Source organism: Cyclopterus lumpus, chromosome 4 (genome assembly GCF_009769545.1).
Source record: "Cyclopterus lumpus isolate fCycLum1 chromosome 4, fCycLum1.pri, whole genome shotgun sequence".
Classification (NCBI taxonomy): Eukaryota; Metazoa; Chordata; class Actinopteri; order Perciformes; family Cyclopteridae; genus Cyclopterus; species Cyclopterus lumpus.
This window is the reverse complement of record NC_046969.1, coordinates 26,296,372-26,320,136: the sequence shown is the minus strand read 5'-3', so window position 1 is coordinate 26,320,136 and position 23,765 is coordinate 26,296,372. Positions and strand designations below refer to the sequence as shown.

The following is a 23,765-nucleotide window of genomic DNA, read 5'->3' as shown; positions in this document are numbered from 1 at the left end:
GCTATTTCCAGGAAAGATGAGAAGCAAAATATATCAACCCTGCAAACTGTAACAGTTTACAGCTCGGTGAGGCAGAGGCTTTGAGCTAAATGCTAACGTTAGCAATCTGACCTCCGGTTCTGCCGAGTGAAGTCGTTGCAGAGGTCTTGCATTCTCTCTTGTGTCTAAAGTCAGGGGATCACCAAAGTCATTAGGGTTAATCATCTGGAGAAAATGAATGTCTGCTCCAAATTTGGTGCATAATTCACAGGATAAGAATGTTTAACATGCTGATAACACTAGAAGAAAAGTCAAGGGATCACATAAGTGAATAAGGTTCATCCTCTAGAGAACAAGAATGTTTGTACCAAATCTGGTGCCTATTCATTTTTTAGATGTTGACATAATTCACAGGATAAGAGAAACTGTTGACCTCCTGGTGGTGCTAAAGGAAAATTAAGGGGATTGCAGAATTCCATAGGGTTCATCCTCTGGAGAACATGAATGTGTGTACCAAGTTTCATTGCAGTAGTTCTTGAGCTATTTCCGTCAGACTGAAGTCCGAAACCCTCGAAACTGAACACCAGGAAGTTGATTTAACGCCTTGGCGAGTTGTAAATAACGTCTGGACGGATATCAAAGTCCTTGAATGGCGATCAAAGCGGCTTCTTGTAGGACTTGGAGTGAGTGAGAAGTAGGCCTATCAGAGTGTGTGTGTGTGTGTGTGTGATTGTCTAAGTGGGAGCCAAGTGTGTCAGCGGGTATTTTTGGATGCCGGCGGCGGCGGCGGACGAGGGTCTGGGAACACGGCCATCGCCGGCGATCCGCTTGACCCCCGGGTTGTTGTGTCTGGTGGGAGAACACACAGCTGCTCAGAGGTTCTCCAGCGATACCAGGAGCTCTTTAAGCTCCGCCTTCTTTTGAGTCTTAAAAAGTGAGACGAAATACACCGCTTGGAGTATTTCGGTGCACTCTTTCCTCTCCCGTTGCTCTTTTTCCACGTCGGAGCGACTTTAAGTTACATTTTTACATTATTGACGAATGTCTCTCATGAAATAGGTACAACGGAAATAATCACACGTAATAAAAATAGACAACTTTATTGATTAGTTTTGATTATTGTCTTTACAGTCCGATGCTCATTCTAGCAAACATGCAGTATCAAGCGTGCCAGGGTTCGTGGTCTAAAGCAGGCGGAGGCGGAGCCACATCTTTGCATAGATGAGATCAAAACCACATCCGACCGGGTTGAAATCTATCTTGCGAAACATTAACAGGAATATTCTGCTCTTTTAATTTCATTTTCTAGAGAGAGGACAGATGAGTTTTTTTTGGTCTTGAAAAGATTTCTTTTAATTTCCCGAGCTTCTTCGTTGATCATGAACATAAAATAATGCTTTGCTGCATTTAAAGATGGAGCAAATCTTCAAGTAAAAATGTCAACAAAATAAATACAGTGTCAACAATCGCCAGTGTCCTCACGAGTCAGTGTCCTCACGAGTCGGTGTCCTCACGAGTCAGTGTCCTCATGAGCTGGTGTCCTCATTAGTCAGTGTCCTCATGAGCTGGTGTCCTCACGAGTCAGTGTCCTCACATGTCCTCACGAGTCAGTGTCCTCATTAGTCAGTGTCCTCATGAGCCAGTGTCCTCACGAGCCAGTGTCCTCAAGTTCTTGTGTGCTTATGTGTCAGTGTCCTCACGAGTCAGTTTCCTCAGTGTCCTCATTGTCCTGAGTGTCCTCATGAGTCAGTGTCCTCACGAGTCAGTGTCCTCATGTCCTTGTATCCTCATGTGCCAGTTCCCTCATGTGTCAGTGTCCTCACGTGTCCTCACGAGTCAGTGTCCTCATGAGTCAGTGTCCTCATTGTCCTGAGTGTCCTCACGAGTCAGTGTCCTCACGAGTCAGTGTACTCATGTGTCAGTGTCCTCATGTGTCCTCATGAGTCAGTGTCCTCATTGTCCTGAGTGTCCTCACGAGTCAGTGTACTCATTTGTCAGTGTCCTCATGAGTCAGTGTCCTCATTGTCCTGAGTGTCCTCATGAGTCAGTGTCCTCACGAGTCAGTGTACTCATGTGTCAGTGTCCTCATGTGTCCTCATGAGTTAGTGTCCTCATTGTCCTGAGTGTCCTCATGAGTCAGTGTCCTCATGTGTCGGTGGCCTCATGTGTCCTCATATGTTAGTGTCCTCAGTGTCCTCATGTGTCCTCAGTGTTGTGACAACAATCATATGGAAAGGCTGGAAATCCGAAGCTAAATGTGCATTTTTCTTTTAATCTTTTAAGTGCAAAAAGGTATTTAGAAACTAATCCGTAGCACCGTTACTTGCTTTCGACCACATGGAATGCACTTGATATCCATAGAGAGGAACAACTGCTCCATGTATGAGGGGGAGAAGATTCATGGGGGGGGGGGGGGGTCAAAAGAGGAGAAATAAATGACAGGATATTGTTTTAATCCTGCAGAACATTATTAAAGGTATAAGTAACGTCGTCGTCGACCCTTCTGACCAAGAACGTTCCCGTTTTACAGAAACGGGACTCGAACCGGACTCCCAGCGCCGTCACGTGGAGGCCAGAGGCCGCTGGAGCTCCAGCTGGGTCTCCAAGGTGACCCTCTCCTGGTGAACCACCTGCAGCCAAAAACCAGAGAAAACACATACAACACGACCTTAGAACCCCAGAGGAACCCCAGAGGAACCCGGGCGCTCGCTCGTTTGTTTGTTTGAGTCCTCGACAGTGAACCCTGGAGAGCGGCAGAGAAAACAACTCCATCAGCCGGCTCACATGGAGCGGATTATTGTGAGAATGTAGAATATGTACAGCGCTGACATTTCATGTCTAGAATCTGACCTTGTGACTCAACACAGCATGGGGGGGGGGGGGGGCACAATACTCGGGGTCCATCCTAACAACCCCCCTAGACTCCTCTGTCCTCAAGCACTTTCAAGGCAGACACACAATCAGTACCGCTGAAACCCGAAACTACACCGTTGATCACAACCAGAAGCTGTAATTATTGTCGTTATTGTCAGATTTTAATCTTTCCGATGGTTCTTGTTTATTCCCCGTTCACCGTGGAGAGTAACTGATGTATGACATTTTGTGGGTGAAGTATTCCTTTAAATAGCTTTTTAAGAAGAGGAAACCCTGAAAGTCAATTACACCCCAAAACAGCCTCTTCTGGTGTGTGTGGACTCCTCTGGTTGTATAGAAGTCTATGCTTCATGTGTTAAAGCTACATTCTTTCTCCTGACCACCAGGGGGCGACTCCTCTGGTTGTATCGAAGTCTATGCTTCATGTGTTAAAGCTACATTCTTTCTCCTGACCACCAGGGGGCGACTCCTCTGGTTGTATAGAAGTCTATGCTTCATGTGTTGAAGCTGCATTCTCTCTCCTGACCACCAGGAGGCGACTCCTCTGGTTGTATAGAAGTCTATGCTTCATGTGTTGAAGCTGCATTCTCTCTCCTGACTACCAGGAGGCGACTCCTCTGGTTGTATAGAAGTCTATGCTTCATGTGTTAAAGCTGCATTCTCTCTCCTGACCACCAGGGGGCGACTCCTCTGGTTGTATAGAAGTCTATATAAATGACTCTACTTCTCTTGATTTATTCCCTCAGTAAACATTGTAAACATTAGTTTTTGGTCTCAATCTCTAGTTCCAAGTCTTCTTCAATACAGCGTGATGTTCATTTAGTAAATTATGGTCATTTAGAGTCAAACAGACCATAAAGCAGGGGATGCTTTAGGGGCGGGGCTACAAGGTGATTGAGAGTTACTACTGACTTTACTAGTTAGGGTTGGAGGTGCACGCCCCTGGTGAGCAGTAGAGAGAATGCAGCTTCAGCTTTAACACATGCAACATAGACTTCTATACAACCAGAGAAGTACTACTACTGACTCTACTACTACTTTATTTCTACACACAACTTCCCCGTTAGTGGAGCAAAGCCAAGAGGTAGCTGTTGCTTTTCCTTCCTCACACACCCTGCTGACCAGCTCTATTTTAAACAAGACAGTTGTGAATGCCAACGGCCGGAGTCTATATGAAGACACGTATGCCTTTCTCTGCAGAATTCCTCGGATGCTTTTGAGTAACCAGCAGAATTAGAGCCGATGAACGAAGTCCCGGAAGACGGCCGACATTAACATAAAGGACATTTAAACTGTTTTATTCCTTCGCCGCGCGTTGGGTTAAAGCCGGATCACCGACGAGGGGAATGACCGGCATGCGGCATGTGTTTCCAAAAGGGAGTGCGTGAGACACGGGCGGCCCGCCAATGCAAACAGCCATTAGTTCGGCTTCGAGTGACGGCTGAAGGGAGCAGACGGTTGAGCTGGAGGGTTCGTCACCACAATGGAATGAAGAGGGAGCTTTGGTTGTTGGTCCCACCGCGATGTCTACGCTGAGGCCCGAGCGTCGCGCTACACTCGCTACATGACTGGGTTTTATGGTTTTATGTGACGGGGGGGGCGTTTCTGGCCCAACTGTCTATAAGAAGTAGTCTCTCTTGTTGGTTTGTGGATGTTATGAAGCCTCAAGTTTGGCGATTTGGTCGTCGCCATCTTGTTTTTTGCAACCAGAGAACATAAGTGACCATATTTGGACGGAGGAGGAGCGACGTAGAGTATACGTCTCTGGTGTCGACCTGTCAATCACCGTGTAGCCCCGCCCCTAAAGCATCCCCTGCTTTATGGTCTGTTTGACTCTAAATTACCATAATTTACTAAATGAACATCACGAAGACTTGAAACTAGAGATTGAGACCATAAACTAATGTTTAGCTTTAACGTCGGGCGACAAACTTAAAATGTGTTTCTGAAAATATTTAAAGTGAGAAATAGGCCATGCAGCAACAGAATATTTATTAGTTTTTACCAAATTAGCAGCCTCGATTATTGGTTCGACCACCAGGTTACTTCAAGGTGGATAACAGATTACAGGCGTTGTCGACCTTGTTGTCTTTTCTAGCAGCTGTTATGGAGTTATGTTCTGCACAACTATGAACTGAAGTTCACAAATAAACTGCAAAGGAACAAACGCATAAATGTTTTCCAGAGTGAGAGAACAGCCAACGCTGAAAGCAAAAGAATTCAGCTTCTGACACGTGATCGAGGAACACTTTCAAACCGCGAACGCCACTACGCTGTCACGCTTTGGAGGTGAAAATCTCTTTGTCATAATATCCCCCCCCCGGGTCAGGGAATGTCAGGAAGCCGCTGTGGTCCGCCACCAACGCCCGTTCACACACAGGATGCTGGGACGGTTGCACGAGCAGAAACGAGGCGGCTGACCTTGAGCTGCTGCTGGAGCTCGCTGTTGAGGCGCGTCAGCACGGCGTTGCTCTCCTTGTTTTTACGGATCGCCGTCTGGATCTCACGCTTCTGTTTGGACGGCGGCCTGAGAGACGAAATGTTGGGATTAATCGTCCGGATAAATAAAAAGTAGTAAAACATGAGGGGAACTTGTTAAGAGCACAACTTAAAAAGGAAAACATGTTAATAAACATTCACCAATGTTCAGCGCTGGTGTCACACTTGGCCAATCAAATCGAGTAGGAGGCGGGCTTTAACTAACCACTGACTTCCTGTTTTGATGTCTTTAGATATGGTAGGAAATGGTCAATTCAGATGAAAGGTTGATATCAGCTGACTTTACCTACAACGGACGATATCAGTGTTCCTCTCTTCCTGAATCAATACACTTAGACACTTGACTATCAATAAAGTGATAATACAAATATTGATGAGAGCAGCTGTAACACTCTTGTTTCTCTGTTTTCTTTGGGGTCCATTTTACACAATACAATCAGTTGGTTTGTATCTTAGGGTCAGGGGGTCACACTGACTTCTGAGCAGGTTTGGTGGGCGTGGTCTCCAGGTTCTGGCTCTCCGCGTGGTACTTCCTGCGGACCGGCTTCTGTGGCGCCTGGCTGAGAGAAACCACGTCGGGGACCTGTTTGGAAGCGGTCTCCAGGTCTTCGGAGCTCGGACCGAGTCTCGAGCGCGGACCCCGATCCTCTGGTTTCACGCCGCTCTCCTCCTGCAGAACAGACAGAAGCAAACGAGCAAGAGAACAATTAAAGATCACAATCACGAATGAGTCCTGACCTCCGGACTCTCTAAAGGAGCCCCAGAGGTTAACGGTGGAACACCTGAAGGTCAAGTTCTTCATTCGGGCTCACAGCAGTTAAATAATACTGGAATGCAGTCTGTGGGTTTCGTTTACAGGGACACCAACTGGTAGGTTAAAGAAACTAAACACAGAAAATACATCATGGTTGGTTAGGTTTAGGCAACACAGCCACCAACAGTTAGGTTTAGACAACTAAACCACCAACACTTAGGTTTAGGCAACCCAACCAGCAGTTGGGTTTAGGCAACACAACCAGCAGTTGGGTTTAGGCAACCCAACCACCAGTTGGGTTTAGGCAACACAACCACCAGTTGGGTTTAGGCAACACAACCACCAGTTGGGTTTAGGCAACACAACCACCAGTTGGGTTTAGGCAACACAACCACCAGTTGGGTTTAGGCAACACAACCACCAGTTGGGTTTAGGCAACACAACCACCAGTTGGGTTTAGGCAACACAACCAGCAGTTGGGTTTAGGCAACACAACCACCAGTTGGGTTTAGGCAACACAACCAGCAACATCTTATAGAGTACGTCTCTTGTTCCGACTGTTCCTCAGTGACGTGGATGCCTTTAATTCCTTTCACCACGTTTAACTTTCCGTTGACTTTATCTTCGTGCTGAGCAACACGAATAAAAACAGACGACTCACGTCTCTGAACTCAAAACCAATACATTTCACTTTGAGACTATTTCCCATGAAGCCGTTTGGAAAGTTGAAGGCACTTCTCACTGGGCAGCGCCTCCTCGGCCTTCTTCTTCACGGCATCGTTTCCCATCTGTTAATGTCGGACTCCGTGAATTTGATCCGATCGTTTCTACTCGCCGCCGCCGTCTGCACAGCGGCGGCGAGTAGAAATTCCTGGTCTTTCCTGATGGTTTAAACAGGCCGACGCCGCGCTGGAAGTCCATTCTGCTGAGCAACGCCACTGCCAGACACGAATAATGAGCCTGAGATGCAGAGCGCCGCTGCATGTGAAACACAACCGCAGCATGGAAACATTTTTAAAAAAGGTCCTTGAGTAGTTTAACCACAGGAGCTCCATCAGCAGTCTGTGTGGTCGCGTCAGACGAAGGTCACATGGACTTTACTGCCGGGCTCCTTTCACTGAAACACGCCAACAGGAAGCCAGTCCAGACCAGGTGAAATAAATACATTCATACGATGGAAGCCGGTCCGGCTGAGTGGAACCCGCTGGGTTCGGATGACTGAAGATGTGGATTCAGTTCTGCTTTGGAAGAGGAAAAAAGAGAAGAAAAACCCCAAAGACGCAGCATCGTTACTGGCCGACTGCCCAGTGCCTCAACGACTGACCTGCTGGGATCACTGGGAAGGGGTGGAACCATTAGTTAGGCAAATAGGTGTAAAGTAAAGTAGAATACAGTAAAGTACAGTGGGAAAAAAATAAAGTCAAGTCGCCCCCTGGTGGTCAGGAGAGAGAATGCAGCTTTAACACATGAAGCAGAGACTTCTATACAACCAGAGGAGTCGCCCCCTGGTGGTCAGGAGAGAGAATGCAGCTTTAACACATGAAGCATAGACTTCTATACAACCAGAGGAGTCGCCCCCTGGTGGTCAGGAGAGAGAATGCAGCTTTAACACATGAAGCTTTGAAGTTGTAATATTGCATATCTGTTTCAAGGTATTGGGTCAAACATATCTTGCTTGATATGTGATTTTTCGGGTAGCTAGAGAATCTGGACGGGAGCTTTTCATTTTCCTGCTTATAATTCCCTGTTTCAGAGCGACAAGTCGCTTCATTTGCAAAACACAACTCAATGTTTGCGCTCACCTCTTCTCTGAAGTGACTGAAGTCAGCAAAGTTTGGCTGCTGCACTTTTTTCTGGGGAGTTTTCTCTGAAACGCCGACGATGAAGTGAGAAACCTGACGAGAGACGAGAGGACTTTCACTCATCGCGGACTCAGAGACATTTATACTTTGGGCGATGCAACCGGGCTCACCTGTGAGGTTGATGGTCGAGGAGGGAGGGCAGGAGGAGGCGGCAGCCATCCGCTCTTTATGCCTAAAAACAAGACCAAACATCACAGAGTAAACCACAGCGGCTCACCTCCATGGTCCTCTCGGCAGTCGGTTCTCACTCTTTAAAAACACGAATAAATCGCCCACATTTTCATGATCGGACTCTGACGGACACCCGAACAGCTTCAGTTCCCCTTTCTGGTTACCCGTGAAAGAAGAACTGTGGCCACAGGAAGTTCATCTGAGAACCTCCCGTACGAACAGATTCATTGAGTAGAGTCATTTTATATAGACTTCTATACAACCAGAGGAGTCGCCTCCTGGTGGTCAGGACAGAGAATGCAGCTTTAACACATGAAGCATAGACTTCTATACAACCAGAGGAGTCGCCCCCTGGTGGTCAGGAGAGAGAATGCAGCTTTAACACATGAAGCATAGACTTCTATACAACCAGAGGAGTCGCCCCCTGGTGGTCAGTAGAGAGAATGCAGCCTTAACACATGAAGCATAGACTTCTATACAACCAGAGGAGTCGCCCCCTGGTTGTCAGGAGAGAGAATGCAGCTTTAACATGAAGCATAGACTTCTATACAACCAGAGGAGACCCTTTGAAGAACCGGAGGTGGTCTCCTTGTCGTACCTGGAGTTCCCTGCTGGAAGAGCTTGTTGAGGTCCAGCGAGGAGGCTCTGGAGTGGGTCTTCTGGGGTCGAGGTGGGGGGGTGGGAGGCTCCTCTGCCTTCTTCATTGCATCTTCTACAGAGGTGCTGGAGTAGGACCTGGACCAGAGGTCACACGGGTCGAAGAAAAAACAAACAACAGGTTTTAAATGAGTTCAGAGGACTGGAATAATTGGGGGGGGGGGGGGGGTCTTACCTCGGTCTAGTTCTCGTCCTCATGTGTGGGTCCAGGTCCTGAGGCTCTGTTGTGACGACAGATACGAGACACCAACAAGTCAGACTTTAGGTCTTTAAAATGAGAAGCACCTCCTGAAACGTGACCCTCATCTTCTCCTTCTGCAGCTCGGGGGTTAAACCTGATCTCATCAAATATAGAACCGGAGTGAAGGTGAAGCGTTGCAGCAGAGCGCCATCTGCTGGACGTTCAGGAGAAATGACCTTTTTTTTCCTTCAGCTAAATACTGAAATTAATTGTCATTCTTTTTTCATTTTACTTTTCACTCATTTTTAATCCGTCATTTTACAAAAAAATGTTTTAACAGTTTATTTCTCGGGTAACTTCTGGATAATAATAGGAATAATAATAATAACAATAACAATAATATAATAACCCGACAGTTACAGAATGCTGCATATTTAAATTATTATAATAATATATATATATATATATATATATATATGTAGAGAGAGAGAGAGTAGTAATTATATATCTTTTGTATTCATATAATATAATGTTACTACTTTGCTGATGAATAAATATGTGACCGGTGATTATATTGTTTATTTAGTCTGGTTTCTTGTATTTGTTACGTCCGTCATCACGTTATTGATCCCACATCGGGATCAATAACGTGATGACGGACGAGTCTTCCCACCTGGCCGCTCGGTGAAGGCCCCGAGATGGAGAATCCGTTTCTCTGCAGACGACATCGCCGTCTTCACGCCGACGTCTGCAGAGGAGAAACAAACATGGACGCCGAGTCGTGGTTTCATTATGAAGAAGACGAAGTCTGTGTTTCTACGTTAATAACTGAACACACAGACTCAAAGAGTTGTAGACTAGAGAGTATAGTTATTAACCAGTTCACACAGAGAAGGTCAGTGTTTAGACAGGAAAAGAACACATTTAGTTTATTAAAATAAAGTTGGATATACTACTATATGTATATATATATATATATATATATATATATATATATATATTATAATTAAATATATATATATAATAGTTGTATATATTAAATTATATAAATATATATATTATACTATATATATATTATATATATATATATATATAATAAATATATATACATAATATTTATATATACATATATATAAAAAGTAATTAGTAAAGTAAGTAATACATTGACAGAAACACACACAAATAACTTCTGTATCTACTAATTAATAAATAACTCTTAACTTCACTGAATTTGCTCGACAACAAGCTTTTAAAGGAGGTGATTATTCTATTTCTATTCGTTTTTAGAAATATGCTAGTATTCTAGTTTATGTCTTAATAAACTCGACAGGCCGTCGCTGATGTTTACCTTGTTTACTTGATGTTTACATTATGTTTTACCTTGTTTACATTATGTTGACCTTGTTTACATGATGTTTACCTTGTTTACATTATGTTAACCTCATTTACGTGATGTTTACATTATGTTTTACCTTGTTTACATTATGTTGACGTTGTTTACATTATGTTTACATTATTTTTTACCTTGTTTACATTATGTTTACCTTGTTTACATGATGTGTATATGATGGTTACCTTTGTTTACATTATGTGTACCTTGTTTACATGATGTTTACCTTGTTTACTTGATGTTTACATTATGTTTTACCTTGTTTACATTATGTTTTACCTTGTTTACATTATGTTGACCTTGTTTACATTATGTTTACATTATTTTTACCTTGTTTACATTATGTTTACCTTGTTTACATGATGTTTATATGATGGTTACCTTTGTTTACATTATGTGTACCTTGTTTACATGATGTTTACCTTGTTTACGTGAAGTTTACATGATGTTTACATTGTTTACGGGAAGTTTACATGATGTTTACATTGTTTACGTGAGGTTAACATGATGTTTACATTGTTTATGTGAAGTTTACATGATGTTTACCTTGTTTACGTGATTCCTCTTTCACATCCCGGGTCGTTGAGGTCGGATCTGGCTGGAGACGCTCGACGGCGCTCCGATTCTAAACAAACAAACAAACAAACAAAGACAACAAGCAGACTGTTTTAAGGTGGAGCTGCTGCCCCCTGCGGGCAGCGAGCAGGAACTGCAGCAGCTCCTCACCGCGGGACTCGGTTCCTCGAACACGATGAGCGGCTCCAGACTCTGCAAAGAGAACAACGAGAGTTCCACCTTGAAGAACCTTCCACCTGAAGCAGAACACGCAGAACCTTCAGGACCCCCCGCTGCCTCACCTCGGGGGTGTCCGGCGAGTCCTGGTCCCGGTCCGACTGCAGGAGGCCGGTCCTCAGCGTGGGGGGGAGGCGCTCCGGGAGGGGGAACCCGTTCTTACGCGCCACGATGAGGTGGAACGCCACGCAGAACTCGGGGAAGCTGAGCGCTCCGTCTCGGTCCACGTCGCTCAGCTCCCTTCAAAGGAAACACTAGATTATTAGAATAATAATATAATAATATTTAAAACATCTACAAAGAATGGTGCTTCAGGACGTGGGTCCATCATTTCCTTTATTTATATACAACGTGTTTAATTTGGTAGTTAATGTCAGTAAAAATATATATATTTATTTTTTAGCTAATTGTTTTTATTTATAGATACATTAGATCAGTCTTTGTCGTGCAATAACCAAAAGACAATTTATTGCCAATTTATTCAATAATTTTATTGGAAAAGAACAATTCTGAATAATTTCTGCAAAGTTAGAGACTTTATAGGAAAATATCAGTTTTACCTCAACTTCCTTCAAAGGAAATCAATTTAGAAAATGTTATAATATCTGGAAAAGATGAAAGTGGAGCCGATTATTTTTTTAGATTCAAAATTTATATTAAACAATCTGTTTAATTTGGTATTTAATTTTTAGTAAAAATATGAATTGCCTTGAAAGAAAATCTTTATTTGACTACTTTCTCTTTATATGTCCCTAGATTTCTCCTAAATTCAGCAAATTAGTAATGCCTCATTTGCTTATTATGACATCATTGTTTTAGAAAACTTGTGTTAAATATTAATTTGTGTAAATAAAGTGTGATTGAGACACTCACCAAATGTGGGAAAGTTCTGGAATGGGGAGCTTAGATTTGGTGAAGAAGTTCTTGGCGATGGTTCCTTTAGTAGAAAGAATGTGATTTAAAATATTAATAAAATAATAATAAATAGAAGCATCAGCAGGGGGGCTGGTGGGCGGGGGAGGGGGGGGGGGGGGCGGGGTCCCATACCCCGGATGAGAGCCCCCAGGTCGGGCTGCAGGCTCCTGAACTGATTGGTGTAATACTCCAGCTGTTCCTCTGTGATCCTCCAGGGGGCGTCGTCAGGAGAGTCCACGAGGCCCTGCTGGTCCAGCCTCTCCGACGAGGAGGTCTAGGGAGGAGGCAAGGAGGCAAGGAGGCAAGGAGGGAAGACATACAGAAATCATCATGAACAGCTGACAGCCGTCTACTGTGAAGGCGGAGCTTCAGGATTTGGGGCGTTACCCTCGTCGCGGCTCTGCTCCCGTAGCGGCCCGGAGAGGAGTTCTGCTCTGGGGGAACCATGGACCGAGAGGACGGCCTGCTCTCATAGGCTGCAGGGAACAAGGGAACGAGGGAACGAGGGAAGGAGGGAAGGAGGGAAGAAGGGAAGAAGAGAACAAGGGAAGGAGGGAAGGAGGAAAGGAGGGAAGGAGAGAAGGAGGGAAGAAGAGAACAAGGGAAGGAGGGAAGGAGGGAAGGAGAGAAGGAGGGAAGAAGGGAAGAAGGGAAGGAGGGAAGGAGGGAAGGAGAGAAGGAGAGAAGGAGGGAAGGAGGGAACGAGGGAAGGAGGGAAGGAGGGAACGAGGGAACGAGGGAACGAGGGAACGAGGGAAGGAGGGAAGGAGAGAAGGAGGGAAGAAGGGAAGGAGGGAAGGAGAGAAGGAGAGAAGGAGGGAAGGAGGGAAGAAGGGAAGGAGGGAAGGAGAGAACGAGAGAAGGAGGGAAGGAGGGAACGAGGGAAGAAGACAACTGAGACTTAAACACTATGATTGTGACCTGAACTGAAACATGTGCTTATAGAGAGAGAGAGAGGGAGAGGGAGAGAGAGAGACAGAGTTAGAGGGAGAGAGAGAGAGACAGAGTTAGAGGGAGAGAGAGAGACAGAGTTAGAGGGAGAGAGAGAGAGAGAGAGAGAGACAGAGGGAGAGAGAGAGAGAGAGACAGAGGGAGAGAGAGAGAGGGAGAGAGAGAGAGACAGAGGGAGAGAGAGAGAGAGAGAGAGAGAGGGAGAGGGAGAGAGAGAGACAGAGTTAGAGGGAGAGAGAGAGAGAGAGAGAGAGAGAGAGAGAGAGAGAGAGAGAGAGAGAGAGAGAGAGAGAGAGAGAGAGAGAGAGAGGGAGAGAGAGAGAGAGAGAGAGAGAGAGAGAGAGAGAGAGACAGAGGGAGAGAGAGAGAGAGAGAGAGAGCAGCGTTCTTTACGTTCAGATCTAATGTGAGGAAGAGGAAGAGGAAGAGGAAGGCTGCTGTAGTGGGCGTGGTCCTACCGGTCAGGGCGTCGGTCCTCTGCTGGCCGTACGGGTAGCATCGGTACGCCGATGGGGATCGAGGTGGAGAACGCGGTTCCTTCAGGGAACAAAAATAATATAACCCTTAAAAACACAATAAGGTCACTTGAATCTCTTTAACAAAGACTGGGAGGGCTCGTGGTTTAATCTACTGGTTCAACTGGTTTTCTAATCTGCTGAGCAGAACCCACATGGAGGTTTCATGAGGTCTACGGTCTGGAGCCCTGAAGGAGCCTCTAATCTCACAACAACGAGGCCTTTCTGCTGCGGCTGGAATGAGGTCGACCCCCCCCGAGCTCACCTTCCTGTCCACGTGGTCCTCCGGGTGTCTCCGGTCCGCTGGAGTCCAGGAGACGGATCCGGTCCCGGTCCCGGTCCCGGTCCCGGTCTGAGCCCCCTGGCCGTCGGCACTCGGCGGGACGACAGCGTATCGCATCTCCGGCTCGTTCTTCAGCCCGGTGAACCGGGGCAGCGGAAGATCTACAGGAGGAGCACACGGACATCAGGGGTCAAAGGGCAGGAGGAGCACACGGACATCAGGGGTCAAAGGGCAGGAGGAGCACACGGACATCAGGGGTCAAAGGGCACGAGGAGCACACGGACATCAGGGGTCAAAGGGCACGAGGAGCACACGGACATCAGGGGTCAAAGGGCAGGAGGAGCACACGGACATCAGGGGTCAAAGGGCACGAGGAGCACACGGACATCAGGGGTCAAAGGGCAGGAGGAGCACACGGACATCAGGGGTCAAAGGGCAGGAGGAGCACACGGACATCAGGGGTCAAAGGGCACCGGGTCTTCAATAATAATCCTCCAGGTGGAAAGCAGGTTCTCCCTCAAGGTTCTGGTGTGACTGCGTCTCCTCATGATCCAGATTAGACCAAATCCTGCACGTTGGGATAATCTCCTGATCCCCTTTCGCTCTGGGGAGGAGCCTCCTTCTGCTCTAGATCCTCCTCCTGCTCCTCCCCCCCTCCTTACTGGCCTGATGCTCCTCCCCCCCTCCCCTCCTTACTGGCCTGATGCTCCTCCCCCCCTCCTCCTTACTGGCCTGATGCTCCTCCCCCCCTCCCCTCCTTACTGGCCTGATGCTCCTCCCCCCCTCCTCCTTACTGGCCTGATGCTCCTCCCCCCCCCCTCCTTACTGGCCTGATGCTCCTCCCCCCCTCCTCCTTACTGGCCTGATGCTCCTCCCCCCCCTCCCCTCCTTACTGGCCTGATGCTCCTCCCCCCTCCCTCCTTACTGGCCTTATGCTCCTCCCCCCCTCCTCCTTACTGGCCTGATGCTCCTCCCCCCTCCCTCCTTACTGGCCTGATGCTCCTCCCCCCCCTCCCTCCTTACTGGCCTGATGCTCCTCCCCCCCCCCTCCTTACTGGCCTGATGCTCCTCCCCCCCTCCTCCTTACTGGCCTGATGCTCCTCCCCCCTCCCTCCTTACTGGCCTGATGCTCCTCCCCCCTCCCTCCTTACTGGCCTGATGCTCCTCCCCCCTCCCTCCTTACTGGCCTGATGCTCCTCCCCCCTCCCTCCTTACTGGCCTGATGCTCCTCCCCCCCCCTCCTTACTGGCCTGATGCTCCTCCCCCCCCCCTCCTTACTGGCCGTGATGCTCTCCAGGTGGATGGGCAGCTCTGATTGGGCGGCTGCGAGCAGCTTCAGGGCCACAAAGAACTGCGGCGTGTTGAAGAAGCCGAGACGCTTCGCTCCACAGAGCTCCGTCACCTGGAGGAGAGAAGAAGGAATAGAATAGAATATCATGTAAACTATTCCATCTTTCAAGAAACTCTTAACTCTTAACTCAATAAATAATTGTTATTTTCTTCTCCGTGTTTATGATTTAAATACAGTTTAAAGATTAATCTCTCTGAATGTCGTTCATATTTGTTTCCGTCCAAGTTGGAAGTTAAAAAACAAAACAAGCTCCAAACTAATCTGCCACCGCATATTAAATACTATTTACTTTAAATCAAATCTCATCTTTCGTTATCCAGAAAGTGTGTTTTCCTTTTCTCTGAAACATGGTGAAACGTTTGTGTTTGTTGTTGTAATACTCATTTCAGCCACAAGAGGCACCACTTCTACATAAAACTAGAAGGATTCATGTTTTCTTTAATTTCTCTCTAAACTCAAACATGGAGGTGCGCTTCAGCCTCTAGTGGTAGAAACGAGTATTACAACAACAAACACACAATACTGCTTCACGCATGAACAATTTATTTACATGTTTTTCCCTGGTCAAACTTTTCCAGACACATTTTTCACAGTTGAAAAAAAATAATAATTAGAAATATCCTGTCAAAACCTTGTTTCACCTGTTCTTAAGTCATAAACACAGCAGACAAAACAATGCAGATATTATGTTTCTCTGGGTAATCTTTAACACGTGATGACCTCACCACAAACAGCTGATGTGTAAAAGTGAAGCAGTGAAAGGAACAGGAAGTGAGGGATCAGCAGCTCAAGGAGGTCCCGTGGTCACACAATGAACCCTCTGAGGAGGTCTAGAGGAGGTCCTAAAGGGGGTCTACAGGAGGTCCTAAAGTGGGTCTAAAGGAGGTCCTAAAGGATGCACAATGAACCCTCTGAGGAGGTCTAGAGGAGGTCCTAAAGGGGGTCTAAATGAGGTCCTAAAGGATGCACAATGAACCCTCTGAGGAGGTCTAGAGGAGGTCCTAAAGTGGGTCTAAAGGAGGTCCTAAAGGATGCACAATGAACCCTCTGAGGAGGTCTAGAGGAGGTCCTAAAGGGGGTCTAAATGAGGTCCTAAAGGATGCACAATGAACCCTCTGAGGAGGTCTAGAGGAGGTCCTAAAGTGGGTCTACAGGAGGTCCTAAAGTGGGTCTAAAGGAGGTCCTAAAGGATGCACAATGAACCCTCTGAGGAGGTCTAGAGGAGGTCCTAAAGGGGTCTAAAGGAGGTCCTAAAGGATGCACAATGAACCCTCTGAGGAGGTCTAGAGGAGGTCCTAAAGGGGGTCTAAAGGAGGTCCTAAAGGATGCACAATGAACCCTCTGAGGAGGTCTAGAGGAGGTCCTAAAGGGGGTCTAAAGGAGGTCCTAAAGGATGCACAATGAACCCTCTGAGGAGGTCTAGAGGAGGTCCTAAAGTGGGTCTAAAGGAGGTCCTAAAGGATGCACAATGAACCCTCTGAGGAGGTCTAGAGGAGGTCCTAAAGGGGGTCTAAAGGAGGTCCTTAAGGATGCACAATGAACCCTCTGAGGAGGTCTAGAGGAGGTCCTAAAGTGGGTCTACAGGAGGTCTTAAAGTGGGTCTACAGGAGGTTCTAAAGGATGCACAATGAACCCTCTGAGAAGGTCTAGAGGAGGTTCTAAAGGGGGTCTAAAGGAGGTCCTAAAGGATGCACAATGAACCCTCTGAGGAGGTCTAGAGGAGGTCCTAAAGGGGGTCTAAAGGAGGTCTTAAAGGATGCACAATGAACCCCCTCTGAGGAGGTCTAGATGAGGTCCTAAAGGGGGTCTAAAGGAGGTCCTAAAGGATGCACAATGAACCCTCTGAGGAGGTCTAGTGGAGGTCCTAAAGTGGGTCTACAGGAGGTCCTAAAGGATGCACAATGAACCCTCTGAGGAGGTCTAGAGGAGGTCCTAAAGGGGGTCTAAAGGAGGTCCTAAAGGATGCACAATGAACCCTCTGAGGAGGTCTAGAGGAGGTCCTAAAGGGGGTCTAAAGGAGGTCCTAAAGGAGCTCTAAAGAGGGTCTACAGGGGGTCTAAAGGAGGTCCTAAAGGAGGTCTGAAGGGGGTCTGAAGGGGGTCTAAATGAGGTCCTAAAGGAGGTCCTAAAGGAGCTCTAAATGAGATCTAAAGATCTCCTCATCTCCTCATCCCCTCATCCCCTCAACCCCTCATCTCATCTCCTCATCCCCTCATCTCCTCATCCCCTCATCCCCTCATCCCCTCATCCCCTCAACTCCTCAACCCCTCAACTCCTCATCCCCTCATCCCATCTCCTCATCCCCTCATCTCCTCATCTCCTCAACCCCTCATCCCCTCATCCCCTCATCTCCTCATCTCCTCATCCCCTCATCCCCTCATCTCCTCAACCCCTCATCCCCTCATCTCCTCATCTCCTCATCCCCTCATCTCCTCATCCCCTCATCTCCTCATCTCCTCATCTCCTCAACCCCTCATCTCCTCATCCCCTCATCCCCTCATCTCCTCATCTCCTCATCCCCTCATCTCCTCATCCCCTCATCCCCTCATCTCCTCATCTCCTCATCCCCTCATCTCCTCCAGTTCTCCACTAAATAAAAAGACATAAAAAGGGCCAAAAACAAACAAACATAAAAGAAGTTTTAAAGTCCAGTTTTACCAAAAAGAAAATGATCTGCTTTATGAAAATGCGAGCGACAGAAGTGCTGCTGATACCCATGATGCATTGGGGTTAAAGGGCGCTCATGTCGCTTTAAGAGACGTTACTTCTGCTTAAACCCCGAGGAGTAGATCAAAGGTGTGTTGCGTGTCCTGGATAAGCCCCGCCTCCTCCAGCCGGACCGGTTCCTCCACATCGTCGACGTGTTTAAAGACCTGAAGGTCACGTTGGAGGCCTCGACCTCCAAATGTGCTTTTATTTATTATCATTATTTTTGTTGTTCTTATTGTATCGATTTGTTTTATCGTCTCATCTATTGTTTACATTTAAATCACTTCTTAAACTTCACTTTTTTTACTGCTTTTGATTTATTTTTGTTTAAATTAAAATAATTTAAAATTAAGGTTGTCGGTTTAATTCTCTCACTTATTGTTCCGTTTTATTAAAGTTAATATTTGACCACATGGTTCTTCCCGTTCTGTCGTTTTATTTCCTCACTTCTGCTTCGTCTCTTTTTATAGACGCTGCATAAATAAACACGTTGTTGTTATTAGTATCACTATGGGACCCGTTCGCCGTCCATGAAGTCAACAACAACAACAACAACAGATTTAACTGCCGACACGATGACGTAAAGATGCTGCTCGCTTTAGAGGGAACCGTGACTCACACACACACACACACACACACACACACACACACACACACAGACTCTCACACACACAGACTCTCACACACACTCTCACACACACACACACACACACACACACACACACACACACACACGGAGGAAGGAAACGCAGCGTTTGTGAGACCGTGACACAATGACCCAGAGGTCAACCCAGAGGTCAACCCAGAGGTCAACCCAGAGGTCAACCCAGAGGTCAACCCAGAGGTCACGGAGCGATGCTGCAGACATCCTGCAGCTCCAGAGCTCGGCGTGTCAATCACCCCCGCGTGGCGGCGGTCCAGGCCGGGCAGGAAGGAAAGCGCGGCTGCTCGATGCCAAACTTCCTGCCGCCCACACGGACACACAATGGGGCCGCGGTGGGCCAACGGGGCCGAGGGCCGCGCTGTTGATCCCCATGTGATGAGTCAGCAGAGCGGCCGTGACTCGCTGGTTCTGGGCTGCTCAGCCCTCACATGAAGGGACACTTCTCCATGAGACCGGGAAGTGAAATGTATTTTGGAATCCTACAGTTTTCCAGCTTTGAATTATACTTTTTATGATAAAATAGATTAAAGTTATTGGACCCTGTTTCAGCTCCTTGACCCATTGGTTTCCATTCATTCTCTTTTTTAATGCTTTTGCATTGAACTCTTAATGTGTCATCGTCTCCTCTTTAGTCCACCTTTAAAGGTCACCGGGATGGAGAACAACAGCTGCAGTGAAATAATAATAATAATACAGCAGCACGGAGTGTAAACTATGTATCTGATAGACAGAACTACTTTGATGGATGACCATCACAATGTTTCCTGGTCTCAGCTTCTAATCTGTGAGGACTTTACTCAGTTTTAAATCACTGTAAATCACTTAGGATTTAGAGACCATCTGTCCCACAAAACAGACATTAAGCTCTGGTTGTATAGAAGTCTATGCGTCATGTGTTAAAGCTGCATTCTCTCTCCTGACCACCAGGGGGCGACTCCTCTGGTTGTATAGAAGTCTATGCTTCATGTGTTAAAGCTGCATTCTCTCTCCTGACCACCAGGGGGCGACTCCTCTGGTTGTATAGAAGTCTATGCGTCATGTGTTAAAGCTGCATTCTCTCTCCTGACCACCAGGGGGCGTATAAGGCGTCTCTACATTAAAATTTAGCTGAAAATAACTTTGTAGAGAAAGTTCAGTGAAGCTGAGCTCAGTTAACTTCAATATTTACTAAGATTCACTATAAAATAAATAAATAAATAACGTAAAGATCTGAGTCATGCTAAATGAAAAACAAGCTATCCTCATAATCCATCTGTTCATGTCACGAGAACAATATCAGGGAACCGACGGCCTTAAAATGTTCAAGTAAGCTGAACCACAACGTGAACAGAATATTAACGAAAATAACAAAACACAAACAATTGAGTTTCTTTTTTCAGACAAATCGTCAACTCGCTGCCAAATTATGAAGTAAAACTGAAATGAAAAAAAGCATTTGTTTGGATTGTAATATTTGTTCATAGAACATTCAATATTTGTTCATAGAACATTAAACATAACTTTGTATAAAACATGCATATGCAGGCCTGAAGGCGACGCAGAACCTCAAACCAATGAAATGCTGCAGGGCCACACATGCGTTCAGGGTCTCTCTCTCTCTCTCTCTCCCCCATGCACCAGAAGCCCCATCAGAAGGCTCCTCTCTAGACCTCCACCCCCCCTCCCGCAGCTCCTCCACGCCGCTCACACTCACCCTGCGCAGGGACTCCGGCGGCAGCTGCGACGCCGCCAGCAGCTCCGACACTTTGCCGGTCGACAGCGTCCCGGAGGCGTCGGCTTGGCACCGGCTGTGCAGCCCGGCGTAGAACCGCTGCTCGTGCTCGCTCAGGGAGATGAAGCTGCCCGCCGCCGCCGCACCGGATTCCGGCTCCATGGAGGAGGAGGAGGGGGGCTGACGCATGGAGGGCACCGCCGCTGGAGAGGGGAATCACTAGCGGCGCACAGGTCGATGCGTGCCGGCGCACCGGAGACCGGCTCGTGGTTCCAGTCGGAGGCGTTCGGCAGCGGCGCGGGGCGGGATCACCTCCCGGGGAGAGAGATCCGGGTGCTCGGCTCCACTCCCACTGCCCCGGTATGGCCGGTTGTAGCAGTACCGAGCGGAGCCGGCTGGGGGCGCCAGAGCGCAGCGTTGTCTTTTAGGTCCCCATAGATGAGGAGACCACTTTATGAGAGGGTCCACATGATGAGGAGACCACTTTATGAGAGGGTCCACATGATGAGGAGACCACTTCATGAGAGGGTCCACATGATGAGGAGACCACTTTATGAGAGGGTCCACATGATGAGGAGACCACTTTATGAGAGGGTCCACATGATGAGGAGACCACTTCATGAGAGGGTCCACATAGATGAGGAGACCACTTTATGAGAGGGTCCACATGATGAGGAGACCACTTTATGAGAGGGTCCACATAGATGAGGGGACCACTTTATGAGAGGGTCCACATAGATGAGGAGACCACTTTATGAGAGGGTCCACATGATGAGGAGACCACTTTATGAGAGGGTCCACATGATGAGGAGACCACTTTATGAGAGGGTCCACATGATGAGGAGACCACTTCATGAGAGGGTCCACATGATGAGGAGACCACTTTATGAGAGGGTCCACATGATGAGGAGACCACTTCATGAGAGGGTCCACATAGATGAGGAGACCACTTTATGAGAGGGTCCACATGATGAGGAGACCACTTTATGAGAGGGTCCACATGATGAGGAGACCACTTTATGAGAGGGTCCACATAGATGAGGAGACCACTTTATGAGAGGGTCCCCATAGATGAGGAGACCACTTTATGAGAGGGTCCACATAGATGAGGAGACCACTTCATGAGAGGGTCCCCATAGATGAGGAGACCACTTCATGAGAGGGTCCCCATAGATGAGGAGACCACTTTATGAGAGGGTCCACATGATGAGACCACTTTATGAGAGGGTCCACATGATGAGGAGACCACTTTATGAGAGGGTCCACATAGATGAGGAGACCACTTTATGAGAGGGTCCACATAGATGAGGAGACCACTTTATGAGAGGGTCCACATGATGAGGAGACCACTTCATGAGAGGGTCCACATAGATGAGGAGACCACTTTATGAGAGGGTCCACATGATGAGGAGACCACTTTATGAGAGGGTCCCCATAGATGAGGAGACCACTTTATGAGAGGGTCCACATGATGAGACCACTTTATGAGAGGGTCCACATGATGAGGAGACCACTTTATGAGAGGGTCCACATAGATGAGGAGACCACTTCATGAGAGGGTCCCCATAGATGAGGAGACCACTTCATGAGAGGGTCCACATGATGAGGAGACCACTTCATGAGAGGGTCCCCATAGATGAGGAGACCACTTCATGAGAGGGTCCACATAGATGAGGAGACCACTTTATGAGAGGGTCCACATGATGAGGAGACCACTTTATGAGAGGGTCCACATAGATGAGGAGACCACTTCATGAGAGGGTCCACATGATGAGGAGACCACTTCATGAGAGGGTCCCCATAGATGAGGAGACCACTTCATGAGAGGGTCCACATAGATGAGGAGACCACTTTATGAGAGGGTCCACATAGATGAGGAGACCACTTCATGAGAGGGTCCACATGATGAGGAGACCACTTCATGAGAGGGTCCCCATAGATGAGGAGACCACTTCATGAGAGGGTCCACATGATGAGGAGACCACTTTATGAGAGGGTCCACATAGATGAGGAGACCACTTTATGAGAGGGTCCACATAGATGAGGAGACCACTTCATGAGAGGGTCCACATGATGAGGAGACCACTTTATGAGAGGGTCCACATGATGAGGAGACCACTTCATGAGAGGGTCCACATGATGAGGAGACCACTTTATGAGAGGGTCCAAATGATGACGTCTCACAATTATGATATCATACTAAAGAGATACAAAGTCATAATTATGAGGTAATAAGTTATAATTATGTGACAGTGTGTCATTATTATGAGTTACTAAGTTTAATTATGAGATAGTAAGTCATATGAGGTAGTAAGACATAATTATGAGATAATAAGTCCCTATTATGAGGTACTAGTTCATTATAAAGTTTCCATACATTTGTGCTGTTTAATTGTCTGATAGTATTCTTTTTTAATATATATAAAATATGAATTGTGCATTATGTGTTTAGGAACATTTAAGATGATGAATGCTGCTCATCGTTAGTGTCTTCATTAAATCAAGGCCTCTGCTGCCACCATCTGGTCAGGGTAGGAAGTGCAGTCTGAGGTTCAACTGGAAAAGTGAGAAATACGGAAGCTCACTAACAAAATAAATGCGTAAAAGTCTGCTCCAAAATATGAAAAATTATAATATACAGTGTTTTACTCCCGTTTGTTGAGATCGTCTATTCGAAATAAAAATAAGTGTATGAAAAGTTGGTTTAAATATAATTTAGATTCAGTTCCGTTTTTTTGTTGTTGAATAAAATATATTTTCTCTTTCTTCAGTAGCAGATTTTATAGCTACACGGGTGTGGTTTCAATTAAAGGGGCGTGGTATCAAATACACGGGCGTGGTTTCAATTAAAGGGGCGTGGTATCAAATACACGGGCGTGGTTTTAATTAAAGGGACCTGGTATCAACTAAAGGGGTGTGGTTTCAATTAAAGGGGCGTGGTTTCAAATAAAGGGACCTGGTATCAACTAAAGGGGTGTGGTTTCAATTAAAGGGGCGTGGTATCAGATAAAGGTGCATGGTATTAACTAAAGGGGTGTGGTATCAACTACACGGGCGTGGTTTCAACTACACGGGCGTGGTATCATCTAAAGGGGCGTGGTATCAACTAAGGGGCGTGGTGTCAACTAAAGGGGCGTGGTGTCATGAGTGACAGCGTGTTATGCTGCGTTCACACCAAAAGCGTTCGCAACGCTTTTGGTGTGAACGCAGCATAACAGTGAAGGCTGAGGACCTGCCTCAACGTTGCCTTCAGGAAGCGTAGGTACCGCGAGAACTATGACTCAATACTTTATATTGATTCAGGGATTGGCAGTAAACAAAATGGACGCTAGTGACTAAGTTATGTTTAGCGAGCTGTTTCAGACCATACGTGGTATGAATCTCAGTATAAGAGCCATAAACTATGCAGGTTATGACGTTATAAACCACGCTATGCAAAAGAAAACCAGTTTCTCCTGAACTACCACGAAGCCACAGAGGGAAGAAGCTGACTGGAAGTATGAAGCA

At 46.8% G+C, this 23,765-nt stretch overlaps 1 protein-coding gene across 1 annotated transcript; it reads right to left on the bottom strand.

Moving 5' to 3' along the window:
- Positions 1-2,468: 2,468 nt before the first annotated feature.
- Positions 2,469-20,420, bottom strand: reps2 (RALBP1 associated Eps domain containing 2). Its single transcript, XM_034531252.1, has 18 exons — positions 20,241-20,420; positions 15,102-15,225; positions 13,806-13,984; positions 13,484-13,562; positions 12,462-12,550; positions 12,207-12,348; positions 12,033-12,096; positions 11,225-11,399; positions 11,094-11,135; positions 10,914-10,992; positions 9,651-9,725; positions 8,972-9,017; positions 8,738-8,874; positions 8,079-8,140; positions 7,909-8,001; positions 5,829-6,022; positions 5,275-5,380; positions 2,469-2,609 (listed from the first exon to the last, which is right to left on the bottom strand). The coding sequence occupies exons 1-18, from the start codon at positions 20,418-20,420 to the stop codon at positions 2,541-2,543; spliced, it is 1,935 nt and encodes a 644-aa protein (XP_034387143.1). The 3' UTR covers positions 2,469-2,540.
- Between the last annotated feature and the right edge of the window lie 3,345 nt (positions 20,421-23,765).